Below are 19770 nucleotides of genomic sequence, written 5' to 3'. Positions count from 1 at the left end.
CCTGCTACCAAAATCTAATTACACCTAAAATAGACCTGATCAGGTTGGACAGATGGTAGCTCTTTCTCCAACTTAATCCACCTCTCGAGGTGTAGAGGAGAGGTTAGAAACACATGCAGCCTCGAATCAAAGATAAGAATCTCAGTTTTGTAAACCCCGCTGCGCTCCACAGGTTTATCATTAGCACAGAGAGAATGAACATGAGATTGAGACGTTCAAAGGAGAAAGGAGATGAGTGTTTTTGTGCCGAGGAGTTTATCAGAGGGTCTATAAACCGATCAAAAAGCAGACAAGAAGGGTGACAACAGCAGGTGTCAGCTGTTATCAGAGGAGAATCCGAGGGATCTGACAGAAGAGGGATAGAGCTGATTATTGAGGCCCGGTGTGCTCTGACAATGAAATCCTGCAAATGGAAAACTGTCAGAGAGATATTTCTGTATGTGACGGGTCAGAGGTTTGATTTTCTCAACACCTGAACCCTCAACATATACCCACAGCTCTGAAAATCTTTCTCAGGCCAGTGTATCAATTTGAAGATGGTTAGGTTTTGGCAAGAAAAGTAGTTGGTTAGGTTTAGGAAAACACTATGGTTTGGCTTAAAATCACTACGTTACTTCTGTAAATTCAGTTACAAACGTACCTATGTTACGCAAGTAATGTACGTTACATCATGTGAACAGCGGTCTCTTGGGTGAAGGTCCTGTGTTTAACCCAACTAAACCCCGACCTCCTCCCTACACAGATTTCTTTATTCTACTTCCCCTCACTTCCTCCTTTGCAGCCGTAATAATTAGTGCAGTCAACACACAAAAGGGTTGAAATATCTGTAATAACTATCATCAAGCCTTGAACATGCATTGATTCTGATGCCAGATTGGTAATAAACAGTTAATGTAAATGTTTTTGAGTTTTAATGTCCTTTGTAGTTCTGCAGAGAGATGTTTGATGAAACGGCAAGGTTCACGGTGATGGCTGGCAGCTTCACTCAAATGATCCATATTTCTCCCACTGGAGACGGGAGAAAACATTAATTTGCATTTGTGAATTGGTTTAATTTTGTTTACGATCTGGGAAATAAAAAAAAGTTTAAAAACACATATTAGCACATGATAATAAATGCAAAATCCCATCAACACCAGTTGGTGAGACCAGTGATTCAAACAGCAGGTCAGAAGGAACCGAAATGAATTCTTCCTGTTTTCGTTAGCACGTCCATCTCAAAGATTTATTCATATTTAACATTTGGTGTATGTCCTTCTGTTTCAAGCTCCTAAAGCCGTGGATCAAAACACTGTTTGAATAGACAAAACCACTGCACAGAAAACAAAATGATGAATCAAATTATTACTCAAAGCAAGTGATAATGAGAAAAAAAATGATAGCCTCATAAAGTGTTATTAGCAGTTTACATGTTGAGATCCTGAGTCATTGGTGGGTGCTGTTAGATGTGCAGCTTTGAGGGTGGAGGTGTTTCTGCTGAAGGCGCAGCGCACATTTCTGCAAAGGCACTGCAGCAGGAAGTGAAAAAGTCTTAGAGGGAGAGGAAACTGAGCGAGTCTGAGTTTCTCTTCCCTGACTTGTTTATATAGACACACTCTTCTTCTCAGCAGCAGCCATTACAGTTTGAGTCGGCCGGAATAATGGCCTCCAATCTGACAAGTCTACATCAGTGTGTGTGTGTGTGTGTGTGTGTGTGTCTGTTGCTTGTCACCATTATCCACAGCATCCTTCCTCTCAGAGGGGTAGTTTGGTTTGGCTGTTATTTTGCTCCATAGTAGCGGCTCCATCGGGAGTCTCATCTTGGTAAAACGGTGCATCACGTAACAAGCTGTGTCACCGGCCACACTCCACCCTGCTCCACCTCTGTGTTCAGGGCATACGGGGAATGCACCATGAGGTTTAGACCTGCAGTGACCCCCCATACATCTGATGAAACAACACAGAAGTAGTCTGAAATTTTAGTGCATCTTAGTCTTTACATTAGTCCATCAGTGTGGCGGCTACGTGGAATATCATGTTGATGATACAACACCATGAAGGAGTTGACTTCATTATTTCTGTCTTTTAGTTGAGATGTGGTGTTGATTGGTGATACCTGCTCTGTGGTGTAGTTGATGTTGATATGCTCTTTGAACTGAAAACACACACACACACACGCACAGTAACATCCCACATACCCTCAACACCACAGCTTTATACTGTCTGCAGGTGGCTGTGGTGAAATCTTTGTGCTTTGAAATGCATCAACATAGTAAATGTTTTATGATTCCAACATTGTTTCGAAAAACTTGAACGCCCAGAAAACAAATGTTATTCCACATCCTCATCCGCCCTCACTGCCTTTTTAAGATGTCTGTCTGAAAAGTAACTCATCCGCAGAAGGCTGAACATTTTCACATCTGTGTAGTCTGTATTTTGCCCACAGTGTTGGAGTTTTTGTGGTATATACAAATATGTATTGCGTATCCGAGGTTAAAATTGAGTTCCTATCCTTGGAAACAGCAGTTGACAAAGTAATAAACTGATGTCAAAGTCCTCAAAGAGCCAGTGGCTGCTCTGGAGCTGTTTTGGTTGTTTGGTTGTTTGGCTTCAAAATTTAGTGATTTTGTTGCGACATGTCGGACTAGCCTGATGCGCCAGATGGTCTTTAAGACAGAACCATCTGGGAAGTCGCTGCTAGAAACTGTTTAGAAAAGGGCAGGCACTTCCAACAGAATACTTGGGAGGTGATTGGACGAACCATCTGTCTATCACGGACTAACCAATCAGATCAACAGTAAGAGAGCACTTCCACCAGAAGAGCCAGTTGGTGAATCAAACTCTTACCAAAGCCAGTCGAGAGAAGAGCAAGAGCATCTTTTCCATTGAGAAAAGCCTTCACAGTCGTTCCTCGGTCTTATATACTCTCCAGTTCTGATATAACTGATGCCATAGCAGCATCTACGCTAACCTCTCGAGGAGCTGCCATTGTTGTTTTCATCTAAACAACGCCCTTATCGGCAAGATGGATTTACAGGATCGTGTGAATCCAGCTGCCTCGCAAGGAAAGTGTTGGACACCAAATGAGGAAATCTTTCTTTGCAGAAAGGTGTTCGTGCCTCTTGTACAGTTGCAGACTCGGAGAATCTTGGAGGCTCATTGAGGCCCAACAGCTGTGTTGGATTTTCTTTTGATTTGCCACCCAACATATATTGATCCCACTCAGTGTTTTTGCTTGCTATGCATAAATGAATTCAGCATCATTGTGTGTGTATGCTCGATCCATTCCAGTTGGCACATACCTCCGTTTCCCATATGGTTTACATATGGTATAAAGACGTGCACACTTTCTTTGCAAACTTTCGCTCAACATACTGTACTCCTTTACTGTATCCTGCTCACACACACACACACACACACACACACACACACACACACACACACACACACACACACACACACACACACTCTGCCTCCACCTGTGTCATGTTTGACATTGTCAGGAGAGCCAAGACAAGCTGATTGTGTCAGTGTGTGTTGGATTGAGGCCTACATCAACGTTCAGTCCGACTCTGGTGGATTACTGTCTAAACAATACATCCACACCACGGGAATGCCAGACAGCCTGAGAGGGCCGGGCAAGTACCTCAGCGGGGTAGAAGTAAAGAATATGCATCCACATGATATGAATATTTGAGGTATAGTACGATGAACAAACGGCCTCCGTTATATTCTGTAAAATTTGGACAAACTTTTTTTTGCTCCTTTTTTTGCTCTGACAGCCAGGAACCAAAGTATGAAATGTCAGAGCATCTCCCGAATCCCCTCAGGCTCCCAGTTGGGACTTTTCAAAGCGTCGTTTGTCATCCTTTGAACGAGCTTTGTCACGGCTTTCTGTTCCTCTGCGTAATGTGTCTTTGTCCGTCTCGCTATCTGCCTCTCTGTCATTCTCTTTGAGTCAGTCTTTCTGTCTGACTGTCCACCTTTCCTTTTTTCCTCCAGTCTTTCATTTCCCCTCTCCCATCACTCACTTCATCTTCCCCCTGCACTCTCGGGAGAGATGGTTTCCGGAAACACATCTCACTAATTTTTTTACGTTAAAGATATCTCTATTAAGTATCAAAAAGAATCAAGCCATTAAACATCCGGCTTCGACTTTTCTTAGCGTGCTGAATCAAACGCACCCCCACAAGTCGAGAAACAAGTCATTCACACCTTTTGCAATTCCATTTCGAGTGACACTGACTGAGCTCTCGGGGGACATCAGCTCCTAAAATGTGAGTTTTGAAATTGCTTAGATTCCTGATGAGACCTCTATTGTCTATTATTGCAGAGAAAATTGCGGTGCATATTTTGCTGCGGCGATACCCCCTCTACCAACCCCATCTACTTTGATTGGATTGGATCGCAGAAATTGCAGTTGAATTAAGTGGATCGCTACAGCAGCACCGTGGTAATTTAGGAAGTGCTGGAAGTCTCATTTTGTTCACGTTGTTATTGCTGCTGCCTCCGGTGCTGCTGCAGATACAGTATGTGTGCGGCAAAGACTGTGGAAAAAGCAGAGTTTCTGCACACTGGAATACAGCTTCTATATTTTATTTGGCTGAGCATACAAATGGCAAGATATATTACACGACCAGAAGTATGTGGACACATAAACATTACGCCCATATGTGAAACTCAAACAGCCTCCCTTCTTCTTCTTGCCTGCATGGATTCGTCCTCATTCAGCCACAAGATCATTAGACACCGAACACTGATGCTGGGTGATAAGTCCTGACAATAGGTCGGTGTTCCAGTTCATCCTGAGCGTGTTCGATGGGGTTGAGGTCAGGGCTCTATGCAGGCAAGTTCTTCCACACCAAATTGGAAAGAAACATTTCTGGATCAAGGTTTCCCCAGAAAAGTTGGTCGTCCCGGTTGACTTCTGTCTTACTGCATCAGCTGCAAAACCTTGACTAACCTTTGAATCGGGATTGCAGCCAGTGGCTAGGTGTTTACTGTCACTTGAAGTAACGTTTTAGATACTCAGCTGTTCTTGTTCTTACCGTGTTACTGACAATGGGGTTCTGGCCAACTGCGCTTTGCAGACCTGAGTCTGGGATAATGTCGACTTGCTGGCTGTTAGAAGTCCTTCCTCAACGCCATCACTTCTAGTGTTTGGCTGTCTGTAGAAAAAGCGTAAAAGGTCTTATAAATGTCTAAAAGGACAGAGTAATCTGTGTAACTGACTGACTGGCTACAATTATGAGATAATGTTAGCTTGTGACATCTGGAAGCGTCAACTGTTGAATGTCAGTTTATGCCCAATGAGGGTAAAAGACTGATCTCAGACCTGCTGTTTCTAATAATCTGTTCAAGTTACAACCAACAAATGTCTCTGTTAAGATCTCTATTATATCTGTTTCCAATGGAGCTGCCCTGCTGTTGTTTAATAAAAAAAAAAAAAATCATCTCAAAAGTCCCAGATGCTTAAGCCAAACTGAAACCCTGTTTATGGACCTGCCTTTGTGCACGTAGGCATTGTCATGTTGTGATGTGTGATGGCATTCCTCAAACAATCAACACAAAAGTTGAAGCTATAATATTGTCTAAACTATAATCGTTGTGCTTCCTTTCTTCTAATTTCAACTTGGGGAACCTGGCTTCGATCGTGAAAAACAGCCCCACATCAAAGAAACAGTTGTATGGAGACCGGATGTCTACATACTTTTGACCAGACTTTTGATGTGTCTTTATACAAAGGGACAAAACTGTTGACATCTTGCTAATGTCAAACAAAACAATTTAGATAAACTTCCAACAGGACAAAAATACAAAGTCACAACCACAGTTGCCACCAACCAGCTTGCATTTCAACATGCACACATTCTTTTCTAAAGATACATACATGCAGACACAAGCTTTTTCTTCCAGTTTTCTACTTCCCCCTTCCACAAAACCCAACACAACACACACGAACAAACACACACCGTCCTCCTCCTCTTGTGTAACGGCCCAACTGGCAGCCAGGATGATATAAACTCAGATAACGTCCCCTCGGCTCAATGAATCCTGGTGTTATTGACGACGCCGTCCGCCCGTCTGGATCCCATTATCAAAGTGTCTTCAAAGGAGACTAATTGAATTAGCGCAGGGATCTGTAATTGAAAGCTTGCTTTTAATGATGCATTGTGGTCTCGCGCTGAGCCGAGCTCTGACATTAATCAAACGTCTCTCCGTCGTGACAGATTGGACTGCGTTGTGCACTGCGGTATCGACACTATCAAGGGTATCGAGATTATTTGATCCTGAGAAAATGGCACAGTCTCCTTGTCTAATACCGTCTGTCCCCGAAACTTACAAACCAGCAGACCTAAATTTCTCAACAAGTCGAGCGTTTTCAGACTGAGATTCTCATTTTCAAATTCTTTTATTCGATGTTCAATCGCTGCAAAAGAACATAAATCCAGTGACGGTTCAGCTGAACTAAATGTTGAATACTGCTTCTCTTTCACAGCTGACATCCCACACCAGCGTCGGCACGGCAGAATCTCTGACCTCAGTGACTGACCCGGTAAATAATACATAGAAGGTCATGTGCAGTGATGTTTGATCATTACATCCGCTGACACAATGAAATGTGTCTGCGTCCACTCAGGCGGGCTGCAGTGAACCTTCTAAGTGCTTTCAGCGAGTGTTTTGGTGGAAGTTTGAAGATGGGTCATCTGTGAGATGAGCACACCCGGAGCTGTGTGTGTTCGTGTGTGCGTCGTCTCACCTCCTCAAAACATTTTTTGTTGCCTCTTCCTGAGTGGGGTCACACACCCGCTGACCCAGAATCTGTCTGTTTCACTGGTCTTGTTGTCGGCCTGCGCTGCTCTTTTCTTTCTTTGAAGTGTTAAAATCAGCGTTCTTGTCTTTTTGTTCTAATTTGGTCGTGTCAATCAATAACACAGTGAAATACCTAAAAACAGTGGAAGCTTTGAACTACAGAAACATGGATTCCTCATGGAAGTTTATATATGAGGATGTTTTTTATTAGTTGAACTCTTTATCTTTCATCTCACTCTGTTTCAAACTCAGACCCAGATGGCGTGTAGTCGTCTTCAGGTTAGAGGTCGGAGGTTAAGGCTAATTTATAGTCTCTGGTTCAGTGTTTCATCCGGTCATGGACATATGGCGCTCTGTTGGAGAGGACACAGATACCAGTTAACAGTGATGTATGTCTGTGTGTAAGCCTTCAGGTTCAACATGTGTTATTTTGTCTTCACGGCCTGTGTGCGTTTTTCAGGAAGGAAGGAATGACTGTGTATTTTTGTGAATGGACAAGTGCTTCTTGGGTGTTGTGCATGTGAGTATATTTGTCTTAAATGCACAATGTCATACTTGCCAACAAAACGTGCACAGTCCTAAACAGCACTAGTACACAGTGTTGCTACCAGTACCTTACTTTTAAGGAATAGGATGGTGTGGGCACATTTCAGTTGGTCCCTGAAAAACACTGAGCGTTGATTCACAGCCCAACGCAAACTGCAAATAGCACAACATGTCTGTTATCAGCCTACCAGAGCCGAAATAAAACCAGCCAGCCTCAGGGTGAAAACACTGAAGGTGGAAAAAGGTGAAAAGCCAACCAGTTCACGAAGTGTGATGCTACTCTTCACTTCACACTACTTCGTGGTGTTGATAAGTTCTACATGACACCAGACGTAACACTTTATGCGGTGTTGCTGTTTGGAGCTTTAACTCGTCTTAATTGCTGTTGTCAGCAGCCGGCATAACAAGGTGTATCAACATTTCTCACCGTTGCATCACTTCGGATCCCTCAGAGGTTGACAATCTGAAGACCGGCAGCTTCATCAAACCTAATGATCAAAAACTTTTCATAGTAAAAGATTTCGAAGATGATTCATATTTAAACAGATTTGGATTTTTAAATTTTAATGCCATTTCAAAGAAATTATCTGATCCAGGTAGGATACTGAAATTGACTGTAAGTAGCTTTCTCTCTTTCTTTCTTTCTTTTTTTCCTTTTTTACATATTTAAATATTTATAGAAACTGTCTCATTTGGGATTTATTCAACGTCAAAATCTTAGCATTCTCTCTCTAAAGATTTTTGCCACTATCTAAAGAAAAAGCTAAACCCCGCTCCTGCAAATAAAGCTCCGTCCTCTCCGCCCCCCGGGTGTATTGTCTGCATTCGTGCATCCACATCAGTTCGTAAGTGACAGCGTGGTCAAAGTGGCAGGAAAGGGGAGCAGGCAGCACTTCATTAAAGTGCAGCATTACTCCACTCGCACTCTCTCCCATACATACGCACACATATACACACTAGGCGCAGACCACTTCATTTAGTCTGAGAGATAGAAAGGACAGGCCCCAATGGATTCTCCTATTAATCTTTAATGAGCCCCCAGGCCAGAAAACTGCCCGCCTGCCTCGCCTTCTCCACATCCAGGAAACAAACAATGACTCGGCTGGAAAACACATCGGCCGCTCGTACCTGCCTGCCTGCCTGCCTGCCTGTCTGCCTGCTAGCCATTAACCCCCCAAGCCCTGAATTATTAATGTGGCTATCCATCCCTCTGCTCGGCCCGGCCCACTCCCAGGAACGGGAATGGGCGATGTCTTGATGGTGCGGTTGAGGGAGTGTGGCGAATGTCTCCTTCTGGACTTCTGGAGTGGGGAAGCTTCAAGTAAAAGCTGATTGGTCCATCTGTCAATCAAGCTGCTCGAGTCAGCGCTAGTCGCTGCTAATGTTTGTCTGGGAAGAAGCCATTATTGTTTTCTTCACAGCTGATACCACTTAACTTTTTTATTACGTTCCTGAGGCTTCTTCTTCTCTTCTCTTCTCTTCTCTTCTCTTCTCTTCTCTTCTCTTCTCTTCTCTTCTCTTCTCTTCTCTTCTCTTCTCTTCTCAAAGTAGACAGAAAACAGCTACCACAGATCATGTTAGCATAATCAACACTTGTTAACGTGTCAAGGCTGTTATTTTTCCAGATTAAGTGCACCTAAAACTTTTATGACATCAGATAGACAGCTGAGGTTTTTCTTCATCCCAACCTCTCATTTCTCAAGGTCCATTTCGGTAGCTGTCCAGAAGCTTTCAATCATATTGCAGGACATCCATCAGCAGATGGACTCGCCTGTTCGACAATAGTAGATTTAGCCACGTGTCTGATTTTGCACAACTTGAGAGGACTTTTTTAAAGCCAGCATGGACGAGATATTCCTTAACAACCAGGCAACTCCATCTGCTGATGAAGATCATGTAACATGATCAGAAGCTGCTCCACAGTTACTGCATGAGTAGAAGTCTAGATCAGGGATTTTCAATTACAGATTCAGTCACTTCAGTATTTAAAACCAGGAAATTTAGATGAGCCAGATATCTTCAGCAGCCAATGCAACACTTCGGTTTGGTGGTAAAATAAGTAAGTACTGGCAGGGTTAAACTTGTGGATGTCAATTGCCAGATAAGCATACCGTAACTGGTCATCATGGTCAGAACTGTGTTACACCAGGAAATGTTCTGAAAGATACCCGGCCCATACATCCTGCTCGATTGTTACTGCGCTCTCTCAACAGAAATGAGGAGGAAGCGAGATTGCTCACCCGTTAGCTACTTCCATTATCAGCTCCAGAAAAAAAGAACAGGATTTTTCTAAATTGAGAAAGTTATTGAATTAGACTGTTTTTCAGGCCTTTTCATGGCTTTATTTGTCAGGACAGGAGGGGTACAGGGAGAGGGAGAGAGAAGGAATGACATGCAGCGAAGGTCCAGAGGTTGCGTCTGGACCGGATGCGGTCCACAGGCTGCTGGCTGGGTCTGGATTGTTTCCCAGCACTTCCATTATGTTCGTCTGTTTTAGGACAACAAGTCGTAGTGTGTGGGAAATCGAGAAAAAACAACCACTGCATTAGATCGCTGGCCGACTGCATTTCTATTTTACCACACTTGATTGTATAATTTGACCTGCGGCAGCTGCTATAAATGAATATATTATGCTGTTAATACATTCTCTACCACACATCTTTTATTGTCTCTCTAATTTTACTTCCATCCTCGTCTCTATGCGTCACCTTTCTCCTGTATTATCTTTCTCTTTTCACTCTTCTCCTCCTGTCTCTGCACTGACACACACACACTCGCATTACACAACCACATACACACCGTCTCTGCCTGTCTGTAGAATAGAATTGTCAGCGTGCCGCCAGATTCCTCAGAGATGACGCGGTATTGAAATAAAGGCTCTGCGAGATGCCTGCGTGTGCTGTGATGAATGCCGATCTCATTTACTCTTCCTCAGATAGCGGCTCGTCTCCCTCTCTGATGTTTCTCAACCCTCAGTCTCCTGATAAATACTGAAACGTGTCAGATGTGTTTCTGAGGCTCTTTGATTTGTTATTGTTTCTCTGTCGGCTGGACTTTCTCTTTATCTGGCCTCTGGATGTTTCATAATGTCTGTGTCTTCTTGGATGTGATCACAGGTGCTCCTCCATACATGTAACAGTAGGGTCAGTACAGTACTAGTAAATCAATCAAAGGTTTGCACAGTACAGTAGAATAAAGGCCCATTACAGGAAAGCTCTTTTTATAAATGTTCCTATTTTTTTTTTTACTTAAGTCTTTTATGGTGCTGTAAAAAAATCTTGGACCGCTGTGCTGCTGTCCACCGAGCCAAGAAACGCTTTTAAGAACCGCACTGTCTTTTTTTTTTTTAAAGTCTTCCACATATGCTTGTATTTTTAAGTCTGTTTTCAGGACACGCAGGCAGAACAGTCTGTGGGCTATCGTCCTCTTTTGATGATGCAGGAATGTTTTAAGCACCCAGAATATGTAGAAATTCAATTCTGTGAGTTCTCAACCAGAAAGAAATGTTCAGTGCTGCAAGTCCTACCGCCAAAGTTCCTGTACTTTTGGAAAGAAGGTTACGACCCGCTAGAACGGCGACTTTTTTGGGGGTTAAAATAATGCCCCTAAATTTAATTTCCCTGTGGTGGAAACACTAGATAAGTCTATGAAAGGCCCTCTTTCTTTGTCCACTTTCAAATGGAAAATTAATTCATGAAACTGTTAAAATGTGACACCCCTACAACACACACACACACACACACACACACACACACACACACACACACACACACACAGAGACACACACTCCCACACCTCCTGCACACACCTCTGTCTGTTGATGAAAGCTGCGAGTCAACCTTGTTGTCTTTTTTTTTTTGTAACTGACTTTAGCTTACAGGAGCAAGTTTCACATTGAAAAACAGCAGTCAGGAGTCCTTGCACACTGTTTCTTTCTCACACATGTACACACTCACACACTGCCCTGGAGCTGTACGTCCTCCAGGCACCCAAAGTGTCATGGCAACCGTACGGCAGCCACGGTAACGGCAGGCTCATTTTCATACTGATGAGGCGGCCAGTTGTTGGGAGGCCTGCGTAGCTGCTGCTGCTCGCTCGTCTCTCCTCTCCGGTGTCGCCCTGAAATTTTAATGACCTTCTTTCTCTGCTTCTCATTTTTCTCCTCTTTTGCTCTCAAGGCTTTTGTCTGTCTGTCTGCGTGTGTTTGTGTGTACGTGTCATGACTCTTCAGTATTCATCCACAGTTAATACAAGAGGAGAACAGAGGCAATGTAATTTTGAAGGAATAAGAATTTTTTAAAGGGCATGTATTTTTATACCCGTGGAAGACCTCCTCCCATCTGCTCGTCTTGGCCTCATCAGGTTAGCGGCTCGGCTCACTTTTCAGCTGCTGAAAGATACTTTTTTTAAAAAGTTTACCTCCAATGCATAACCAGGAATTTAAGACACAGTCTTGGGAAGTCCTACGCCTGGACCTAACTGCACAAAATCACCCTGAAAATTGCCTGATTGTTTCTTCTTTTTTAAATCCGGATGGAATATGATCACCGGGCATGATAATATCTTATTTTACCATGTGTTATACTGGACCATAGCTGATTTTGCATCACGGAAGCCTTACAAGGCTCCTGGTTGTATTTCCTGTTACTGGTAGTCATAGGGTCTTAAAAAACTGCAAGCTTATTAGCCTGGGCTCAACATGTGGTCTGACATCAAGTCAATCTGACCATGCAACCATCTGGAAAGGCAAAAATGTTGTGTAGTCTGATCAGAACATCAGTTTTTTGTGAACTGGAGACACATCGGCTGATTGTCGGCCACTTTGTTTGCTGGTGAAGGAAACTGGAAAGCAGCTTATGCTGCGTCAAAATGTACGAAGCTCAGATTTGTACCTGTGACAGCAGGATCACAAAGTTTAGTTGGACATAATGGTTGGGGAAAAAATTAATTCTTGGATGCGTTGGAGTTCAAGTTTGAACCCTGTCGTGTCGCACCGATCAAGAACAGGGATACTGCTCACTGAAGCCATCTCACCCTCCTTTCTATTTGTGCTTCGTTACAGGATGAAGAGGCCAGAGAAGAGGAGAACGGCAGGATCGAGCCGGTCGGTCGAGCCGACTCCTGCATGGACCACACCCCTGTGAGGTCGCTAGAGTAAGTCCTTCAGTCACAGATCTGCTTCCACATGTTTTTTTGTCTCTCTGTGTCCTCACGTTTCTCCTGAAACTCAATAACCTACCGACACGAGAGTGAGTGGTGCTCACATCACTGAATATTTAATCAGTTTTACTCCAAAATGGTTTGGGAAAAAGTGACACCTGTTCTCTTAAAATGACTCTGATCCTAACATCCTGAAGTTTCAGTTTTTGCTTATCAAATAGTTGGACTTTTGAAAATGTTATGTTTTGTGGAAATGTGTCATTATTCAGATTTAGATGATGAGCTTTCTCCCAAACAGATGGTTTTGGAATCAAACTCTTTCTTTGTTTTTTTTGGTGCCACCACATCTACATAACTCTAAATTACATCTCTGTTCCTTTTTTTTGTAGTTTGGGCCGTCATTTCAATAATAGAATTGGACTCAAACAAATCAATCTTTCGCAGATAGGGTTGTTGCCGTGTTCCTCGATGGCGAGCTTCCTTATTACCATTAGGTCTGACGGCCGAAACTATGAAAAATAAAACGTTGTCTGTAACCAGCTTTTTCCCTTCAAAGCTGACCTGGATAAATCAGCTCTCTCTTCACTTTCTCTACATAATTACACACATAAGTACTTTAAAGGTAGACCAGCAGCTTCTATATTGTAATTCAGGTTTGTTTGTAGAAAAATCTCATTTCAACCCCGCTTCTTGATTTACATAATTCTCTTTTGTGGGAAGCAAAATGATCCTCGTCTCGCCATCAGAGCTCTCCCACGCACTAACCCATTCAAGCTCCTGTTATTAACAACTGTGTTTTGTTTTGTTATTTTGCTCTGTTGCATGCTTCCAGTTTAATATGCAGGTATGGTATTGTTATTATTCCTATGATTTCCCAGAGACTCTGGGCTTCTATCCGCCTCTTAGTTGTCAACAAGGGGCCCATTTTCCCCGAGCTAATCATAGTCATTGTATCAAAGCTTGCGAGTCGATTAGATTTGGCATCTTGTAAAAATGTACCTGTGTGTAGATGTTTTACAAACTAACAGGTGAAGAATGCTGCCCCAGAAAAGCAAATAGCTCAAACTGTGTGTTTTTTTGCTTTTTAAAGGGTCGAAGGTTGAATAGTCATCCACATATAAATGCAATGAAATGATATACAGCCTAGGGCTTCGTCGGAAATGCATCTGTGTAGGAGATAAAGTTTGAATTTATTTCTCCTCACTTTCATTATTAAGTCCGGTGTTGCTTGTCGGCTGTGAGATTTTAGACATAATCAGTTTCAAGTTCCAGGATGCAAAGAAAGACCAGGCACTGACGCTATGTGCTGATATTTACACCTGAAATTCACAAAACGGCAAGTCAAAGTGTCACAGAGGTTTACTTAAAATTCAAATACATGGTGCAGTTATGATTTTTCTGAGGGGCGGGCTGTCAGCAGTGATGGGAGGTAATTACTGTAAGTACATTTAGTCAAGTACTTTACACACCAGGCATGATTCGTTGGACTTGTGGTTTGTGGTGCGTTTCAGCTGCAAACATCTGCACATTCACTGAGTGACATCACACATGTGTCGCACTTTAAAGGACTGCTTTACACTGTAAAGATGTTAATGTGTCGTCAACACTTAGACTTTTGCAATTCAATTAAGAAATGACACAGATCCCTCGTCTCCCTTTGAAGATTGGCTTAAGTCTAAATGATGTGTGTGTTAGGATTTGTGAAAGCCTTCAGTATTCCTTGTTATCCCTACATGTGTTTTGATTTATTTGGATTGCTCTGTTTTATTGTCTTTATTTTTTTGTCAGTCTCCTCCAACACCTCCTTACTTTCTGTTTTTATTTATATACACCACTCTGTTGTTGTCATCCTCTTTTTTTCTTTCATCATCATCTCATTTCCTGTTTTGTTTTTCCCCCACATGGTGTCACCCCTCTCCTCTCCTCTCCTCTCCTCTCTTCTCCACCCCCTTCCCCACCCACCCCATCCCATCCCACCCTTGTCTGTCTCTCCGTGCTCCATCCATCACCGTCTCCCAGAGACATAGTCAAACTGGTGGAGGTGTCAAACGATGGTGGGCCCCTGGGAATCCACGTGGTGCCTTTCAGTGGCAAAGACCGCAGGTAAAAATACCCCGAGCGGAGCTGTGGTGCTGTTCAAGCAGGCTAGAGGAGAGGAACAGGCAGGAACAGTGTGTCCACAGGGCTTTAAACACATCTAATGAGGTCATAAATTGTTTAAGAATTTTAAGAAAGAAAGACACTCTTATTATAATATCTTAAAATCAGCTGCTTTTCGTGTTTGGATTGGTACAAGACAGGGTTGCTGTAGTTGAACAATATGCAAAAAAGCAATCCCCGCAATCATTTTCTCTTCTTAGTTTCTGCATTTAGACAGAGACTGGTTTTTACCAACATTGGATTTTTTTGCCTCTTTTACTTTTTAATTTTCAGTAGGTTTTTGCACAGGAAAGCCCAAGTGGTTCTCACATGGCAACTTTTAAGTTTAAAAAGAAAGAAAAAGAAAAGAAAATTGCTCACTTATCCCATTCAGCTGATCATTTGTCAGCTTTTTGTAGACTCATAAAAATGCTCTTTTATTGAATTTGGTTTCTACAAAAAATTGTTTAAAATGTGTTACTATTGGCTTCTTTTTGGCCGGCGAGAAGAGTGCTGCATCACCTGAGACAAACACACAAACACACATACATACCGGACATTCCTCTTGAGTGACCATGTGTAATCACTTCATCACTCATACAAAACCTGATGCACACACCTCACACACACACACACACACACACACACACACACACACACACACACACACACACACGCTTGAACAGTCGGCATCATGAAGCCATTTGCCAGTTTACAGTGATCAATCATGCTTGTTTAGGGTTTGCAGGTGACCGTCATATTTCTCTGCAGCGGCTGTCACTTCAGCTTTACATGATTCAAAGGATACACTGAGCAGTGCACGCAACACACACACACACACACACACACGCACATGCCTGCAGCAACACATTCAGAAGCACACATATGCAGCTGGAACAGAGCTGTGAAGGAATTAGAGGAATTTCACATCTGGTTTAAATATTCCCAGAGAGGCGTTTTTTGGAGGTTGTGATCAAAGTATTGCCGCCTTTTAAGGAATCCAGTTTAAAAACCTCGGTGTAGCTGAGCGTTAAACATTTCCGTGGAGCTCCATCTTGTTATTGACCGAATCTCAAAAGTATATAAAACCTTAGTAGCCCAGTTTAAGATTGGCTTGATATCCCTTTATAGTGTCGAGCTGTTTGCTGCCACAGTTAGTTTGCCACCAGTCAGGAGCCAACAGCAGCCCCACGAATGTCCCGAACTTTCTTTATGAATGACTCAGCCCCGAGACTCACAAACACGATCAGTGACTACAAACTCGCTGTCGCGCTTTATTGAAAATCAAGATCATATCACTTTTCTCACTGCCCCGACTTAATCAACCTAAAAGCACATTTATAATGCACTTTTCTTTTATTGGGGAAATGTCAGGAGTAGGCGTAGTCCCAAGATTAAGATGCCCGGCTTTCATCAGAGAAATAGCCCCTCCACAGCAAATCGCATTGTGTTCTCGCTCAAATTCAATCAGTAGAATTGTCTCTGAACTTTTTCAACTCCTGAACTCCTCTGCCCTCCTCTGTAATCACATTCCCATTCATATTGAATTATAAGCCTGGGGCGAGGTTGAGTATTAAACCCTAAAATCAACCCAATTTACCTAGGCGACACTCGCTCATACCACCTCAGAAAAAGCGCCGAAACACACGGACACAGACTATATACCGAAGAAGACTCGATTAGGTTTGTGCCGTCTTTCCTACCCGCGCTTGATTTTCTTCCTCTGGCTCGAATCTTTAATCCGCAAAGCGCCCTTTCAGGTGAAGTTAGCCTCTCGCCGTGGCTGTGTGGGGAGGCATAAGCCAGTTTGCCACGCCGGATTACAGGGCGACAACGGTTGCAGCTCAGCACGGTTGAAGTGCTACAGTACGATAGACCGGCCCCTCACCAACCCGCCCGCTATCAGTGTTTAATGGTGTTGCTTTCTGTCGCTCTCTGAAAGCACTTTGTTTATTTTTTTTTTTGCTCAGAAAAAAGGGGCCGCAGGAGTCTTAGGGGTTAGAAAATTAACACCTGCAAAGCGTCGACCCCGGCAGAACCACAGTCGAGTTTCTGAATGTGTTGATTGCCTCTGAATAGATGCCTCCCCCACACCGCCTCTAAAGCACCCTGATGTGATGTGACTGCTTTCTCTCATCAGCTTCATTGGTACACTGATGATGCAAATGACAGGACCACACTGTACACTCTTTTCAAGCACCACATGATAAAGCAGAGGCAGCAATTAGGCATAGCTCTCTCTTTTTTTCTGACAGAAAAAGCTTTTCATTAACATGGCACAGACTGATTGTTGGACGGCCGCCTCATCATGGGAACATGAATGTTCGTATTCAAGAATACATTTTTTTCCGGTGATGTCGAGATGAAAGGAGTGAAAAAGACAAAGATTTTGTAGGTCAAAGATGATAAAGACACTCTGAATTTGAGATGTTAGGCACTGAGAACAGTCAGGTGTAGTCAGATTTTTAGTTTTGCAGTGTACACAAAGTCTAAGTATCTTTCTGGCAGAGAAACCCCGAGTTTAACTGTGTTTGAAGACAGTCACAGTGATCATTATTCACTAGATCATACAGTGTCTCTCTAGGCTACAGCAGAGCAGCCACATTGAATCCACGGTCATTGTCTCCCATCTTGTTGACATGAACATTTGAACATTTCAGGACTCTTGGCTTGTTGGTCAAGCGTCTGGAGAGGGGAGGCAAGGCCGAGCAGCAGGCCCTCTTCCAGGAGAACGACTGCATCGTCCGTATCAATAACGGAGACCTGCGAAACATCCGCTTTGAACAGTAAGACAGCAGCTCACAGGACCCACTGCTGAGCTCTGGTGGTCCCTGGACTTTCCTGTGTGATTGGCTTTTGGACCTTCCCTCTTCCTACACCTCCAGTCCTAAACCCTTCTTTTCCACTGTTATCCTCTCTCCTCGTGCCTTTTTAGCCTCCTCTCTGCACTCCCGCCGGTGTACAGGCTCCTCTTGCCGCCCGTCACTGTGCTAAGCTAACCTCTCCCTATTAAACTCCTGTAGGTCGTACCCTCAATCGCTGCAGCAGTCCCTCCAATCCTCTCAGCCTTTATTCCCCTGTGTTTCAGTAACAGCTCTACTGGACTCCTATTGTTACACCTTTCTCTGTACTTCCATTGGAAGCAGTGGGGATAAAGCTCCTCCTGACATTCACAGCTTCTGCTTTTCAGCTCTGCTTACATTTTCCTGCTTTCGCTACTTAACCAAATTCACCTGCTAACTCCCCTCCCGGTTTTTTTTCTAGCTGCTGTATGCTGCATGCACGCCTTCATGCTGCATAACATTACCTGCTGAATACTATTTCATAAATCCAGTGATGCATACATGTGCTTGATCTTATTTCCACCTGTCAGCATAAATGTATACTTAAAATATGTGTATGCTTTCAACTTTGGTATAAAATTCATATGCAACATACATATACATGTAAGAGGGCCCCTTCATGTATATTGTGATGATACATTCATGCAGTAATTTAAAGGGTCTGTTCACCCAAATTATATTTAGAAGAATGAAAGAAGAAGAAATGAAATAAAACAAACAAAAACATCTGTCGATTTCCCTCTTGTATTATCCAGCCATGCAGAGAGTTATGGTTTCATTGCCATCGCAATACAGTGGAGGTTAATGGAGTTGCACTTCAGTGGGAATATCTCTTTCATGAAATCATCAGTGTGCCTGCACTATGAATAAATCAAAAAACATTCTGTCTATGGGCATGTTTCTTAGAAGATAGGTAGAAAATAATGTAAACCAGAGGTGTGAATTCAAGGCACTGGCTTGGACTCGAGTCAGTGTTTTGATGACTTGCAACTTGACAGAAAATAAATTACTTGAGATTTGACGTGTTGTGGCTTGTGACATGAAGACTTGAATGATCTGTTTATTTTTATTAATATTTTTTTGGCTTGGCTGTCAGTGTTTCACTGTTTAAAGTGACGGGCAGAGAAGAAAGAATTTAGAAAATAAATACACTTTTATAAAATTGTTTGCTCTTTATCTGATAACATTTATTTCACTTAGTATCATTAATTATACTTCAGATTCAATTAATTGTCATAAGATAAATTGGCCAATAATATCACTAGTAGACGGGTACTATACTTTGTCTTTTCTCTTTATAAAGACCAGATGCTGCAGGTAAGACTAATGTATCTTTGGATGAAAGAAGTGACTCGACTTGCCTTAACTGAGGACTTGACTTGACACAACCTGTGACTTGATTTGACTCGATTTAGTCAGGAAAACTGGAATGGGACTTGCTTGAGACTTGGACTAGATCACTTCAGTCATATGCCTGCTTTAAACATTCACCTCCATTGTATTTAAATGGAAGTAGAAGTCTAGGTAAACCCTAGACAGTTAAACCAAAGCTATTACCATGAGTAAGTGAGAAATTATATAACTTCAGTGACGTTATAATGTCCCGCCAACCCTGCTGTTGAGCTATAAGTCAAGTAAATGGATGGGAATAAGAGCTCCATACATAGTGTTGCTACTAGAGACTCAACAGTTGTCCTTGTTATTTAACAGTATTTTTATAAGGGAGCAGATTACATCTGCTGCTCGATTCTGACTGAAGTCGTAAAGATGCCGAGACAAGACCGTCCTCCTCGGGGAGGGTCATTAGTGGCTGGGAAAAATGGGTCTGGAATTTCACGACCAAATTCTCCAAGGGGGCAAAAATTTTGATTGTCATTCAGGCAGTCTGGGGGAGCAATAGAAATCCTGGGGCCCCGGCATTTTCTGAATGTCCGTGCAGCTGTCAGGGGGTCGAGGGAGGAACCATACCAAAGACTGCTTTATTGAAACAGGTGGTGCTAACAAGGCTCCAGTGTTACAGGGTGCTGACAGCAGACATAAGTTTCCATTCACACCTACTGTACATGAGCTCACAGTGAGAGGGGGGTTTAAAAGAGGATTTTCTGCAAACTATCTGACGGATAGAGGTCTCCTTCATCTGCAGCCAAATGAGGGGATTATGTGATGGAGCTGTCGGGGAGGGTTCAGTCTCTTTTTAGAGCCGTTCACGCTGGCAATAAGTATTAATTAACATGTCAGAATGTTCAGGTGGGCGAAGATGGATTTTATATATATCGGATGGGTGTGTGTT

The 19770-nt window shown here is 42.9% G+C and overlaps 1 protein-coding gene across 4 annotated transcripts in view; it reads left to right on the top strand.

Annotated features, from left to right (window-relative positions):
* pard3ab (par-3 family cell polarity regulator alpha, b) overlaps positions 1–19770 on the top strand; it is a 246778-nt gene that overhangs the window by 103980 nt on the left and 123028 nt on the right. For 2 of the 4 annotated variants that reach the window (XM_073491058.1, XM_073491057.1), the window contains exons 6-8: positions 12401–12492; positions 14518–14601; positions 17298–17423. In XM_073491058.1, the coding sequence (XP_073347159.1) occupies positions 12401–12492; positions 14518–14601; positions 17298–17423 (302 nt within the window). The remainder of the gene's footprint in view (positions 1–12400; positions 12493–14517; positions 14602–17297; positions 17424–19770) is intronic. The other 2 variants (XM_073491059.1, XM_073491060.1) reach the window with 2 other exon arrangements.

Source organism: Pagrus major, chromosome 21, assembly GCF_040436345.1.
Source record: "Pagrus major chromosome 21, Pma_NU_1.0".
In the NCBI taxonomy this organism is placed as follows: domain Eukaryota; kingdom Metazoa; phylum Chordata; class Actinopteri; order Spariformes; family Sparidae; genus Pagrus; species Pagrus major.
This window is presented reverse-complemented; position numbering and strand designations above follow the sequence as displayed.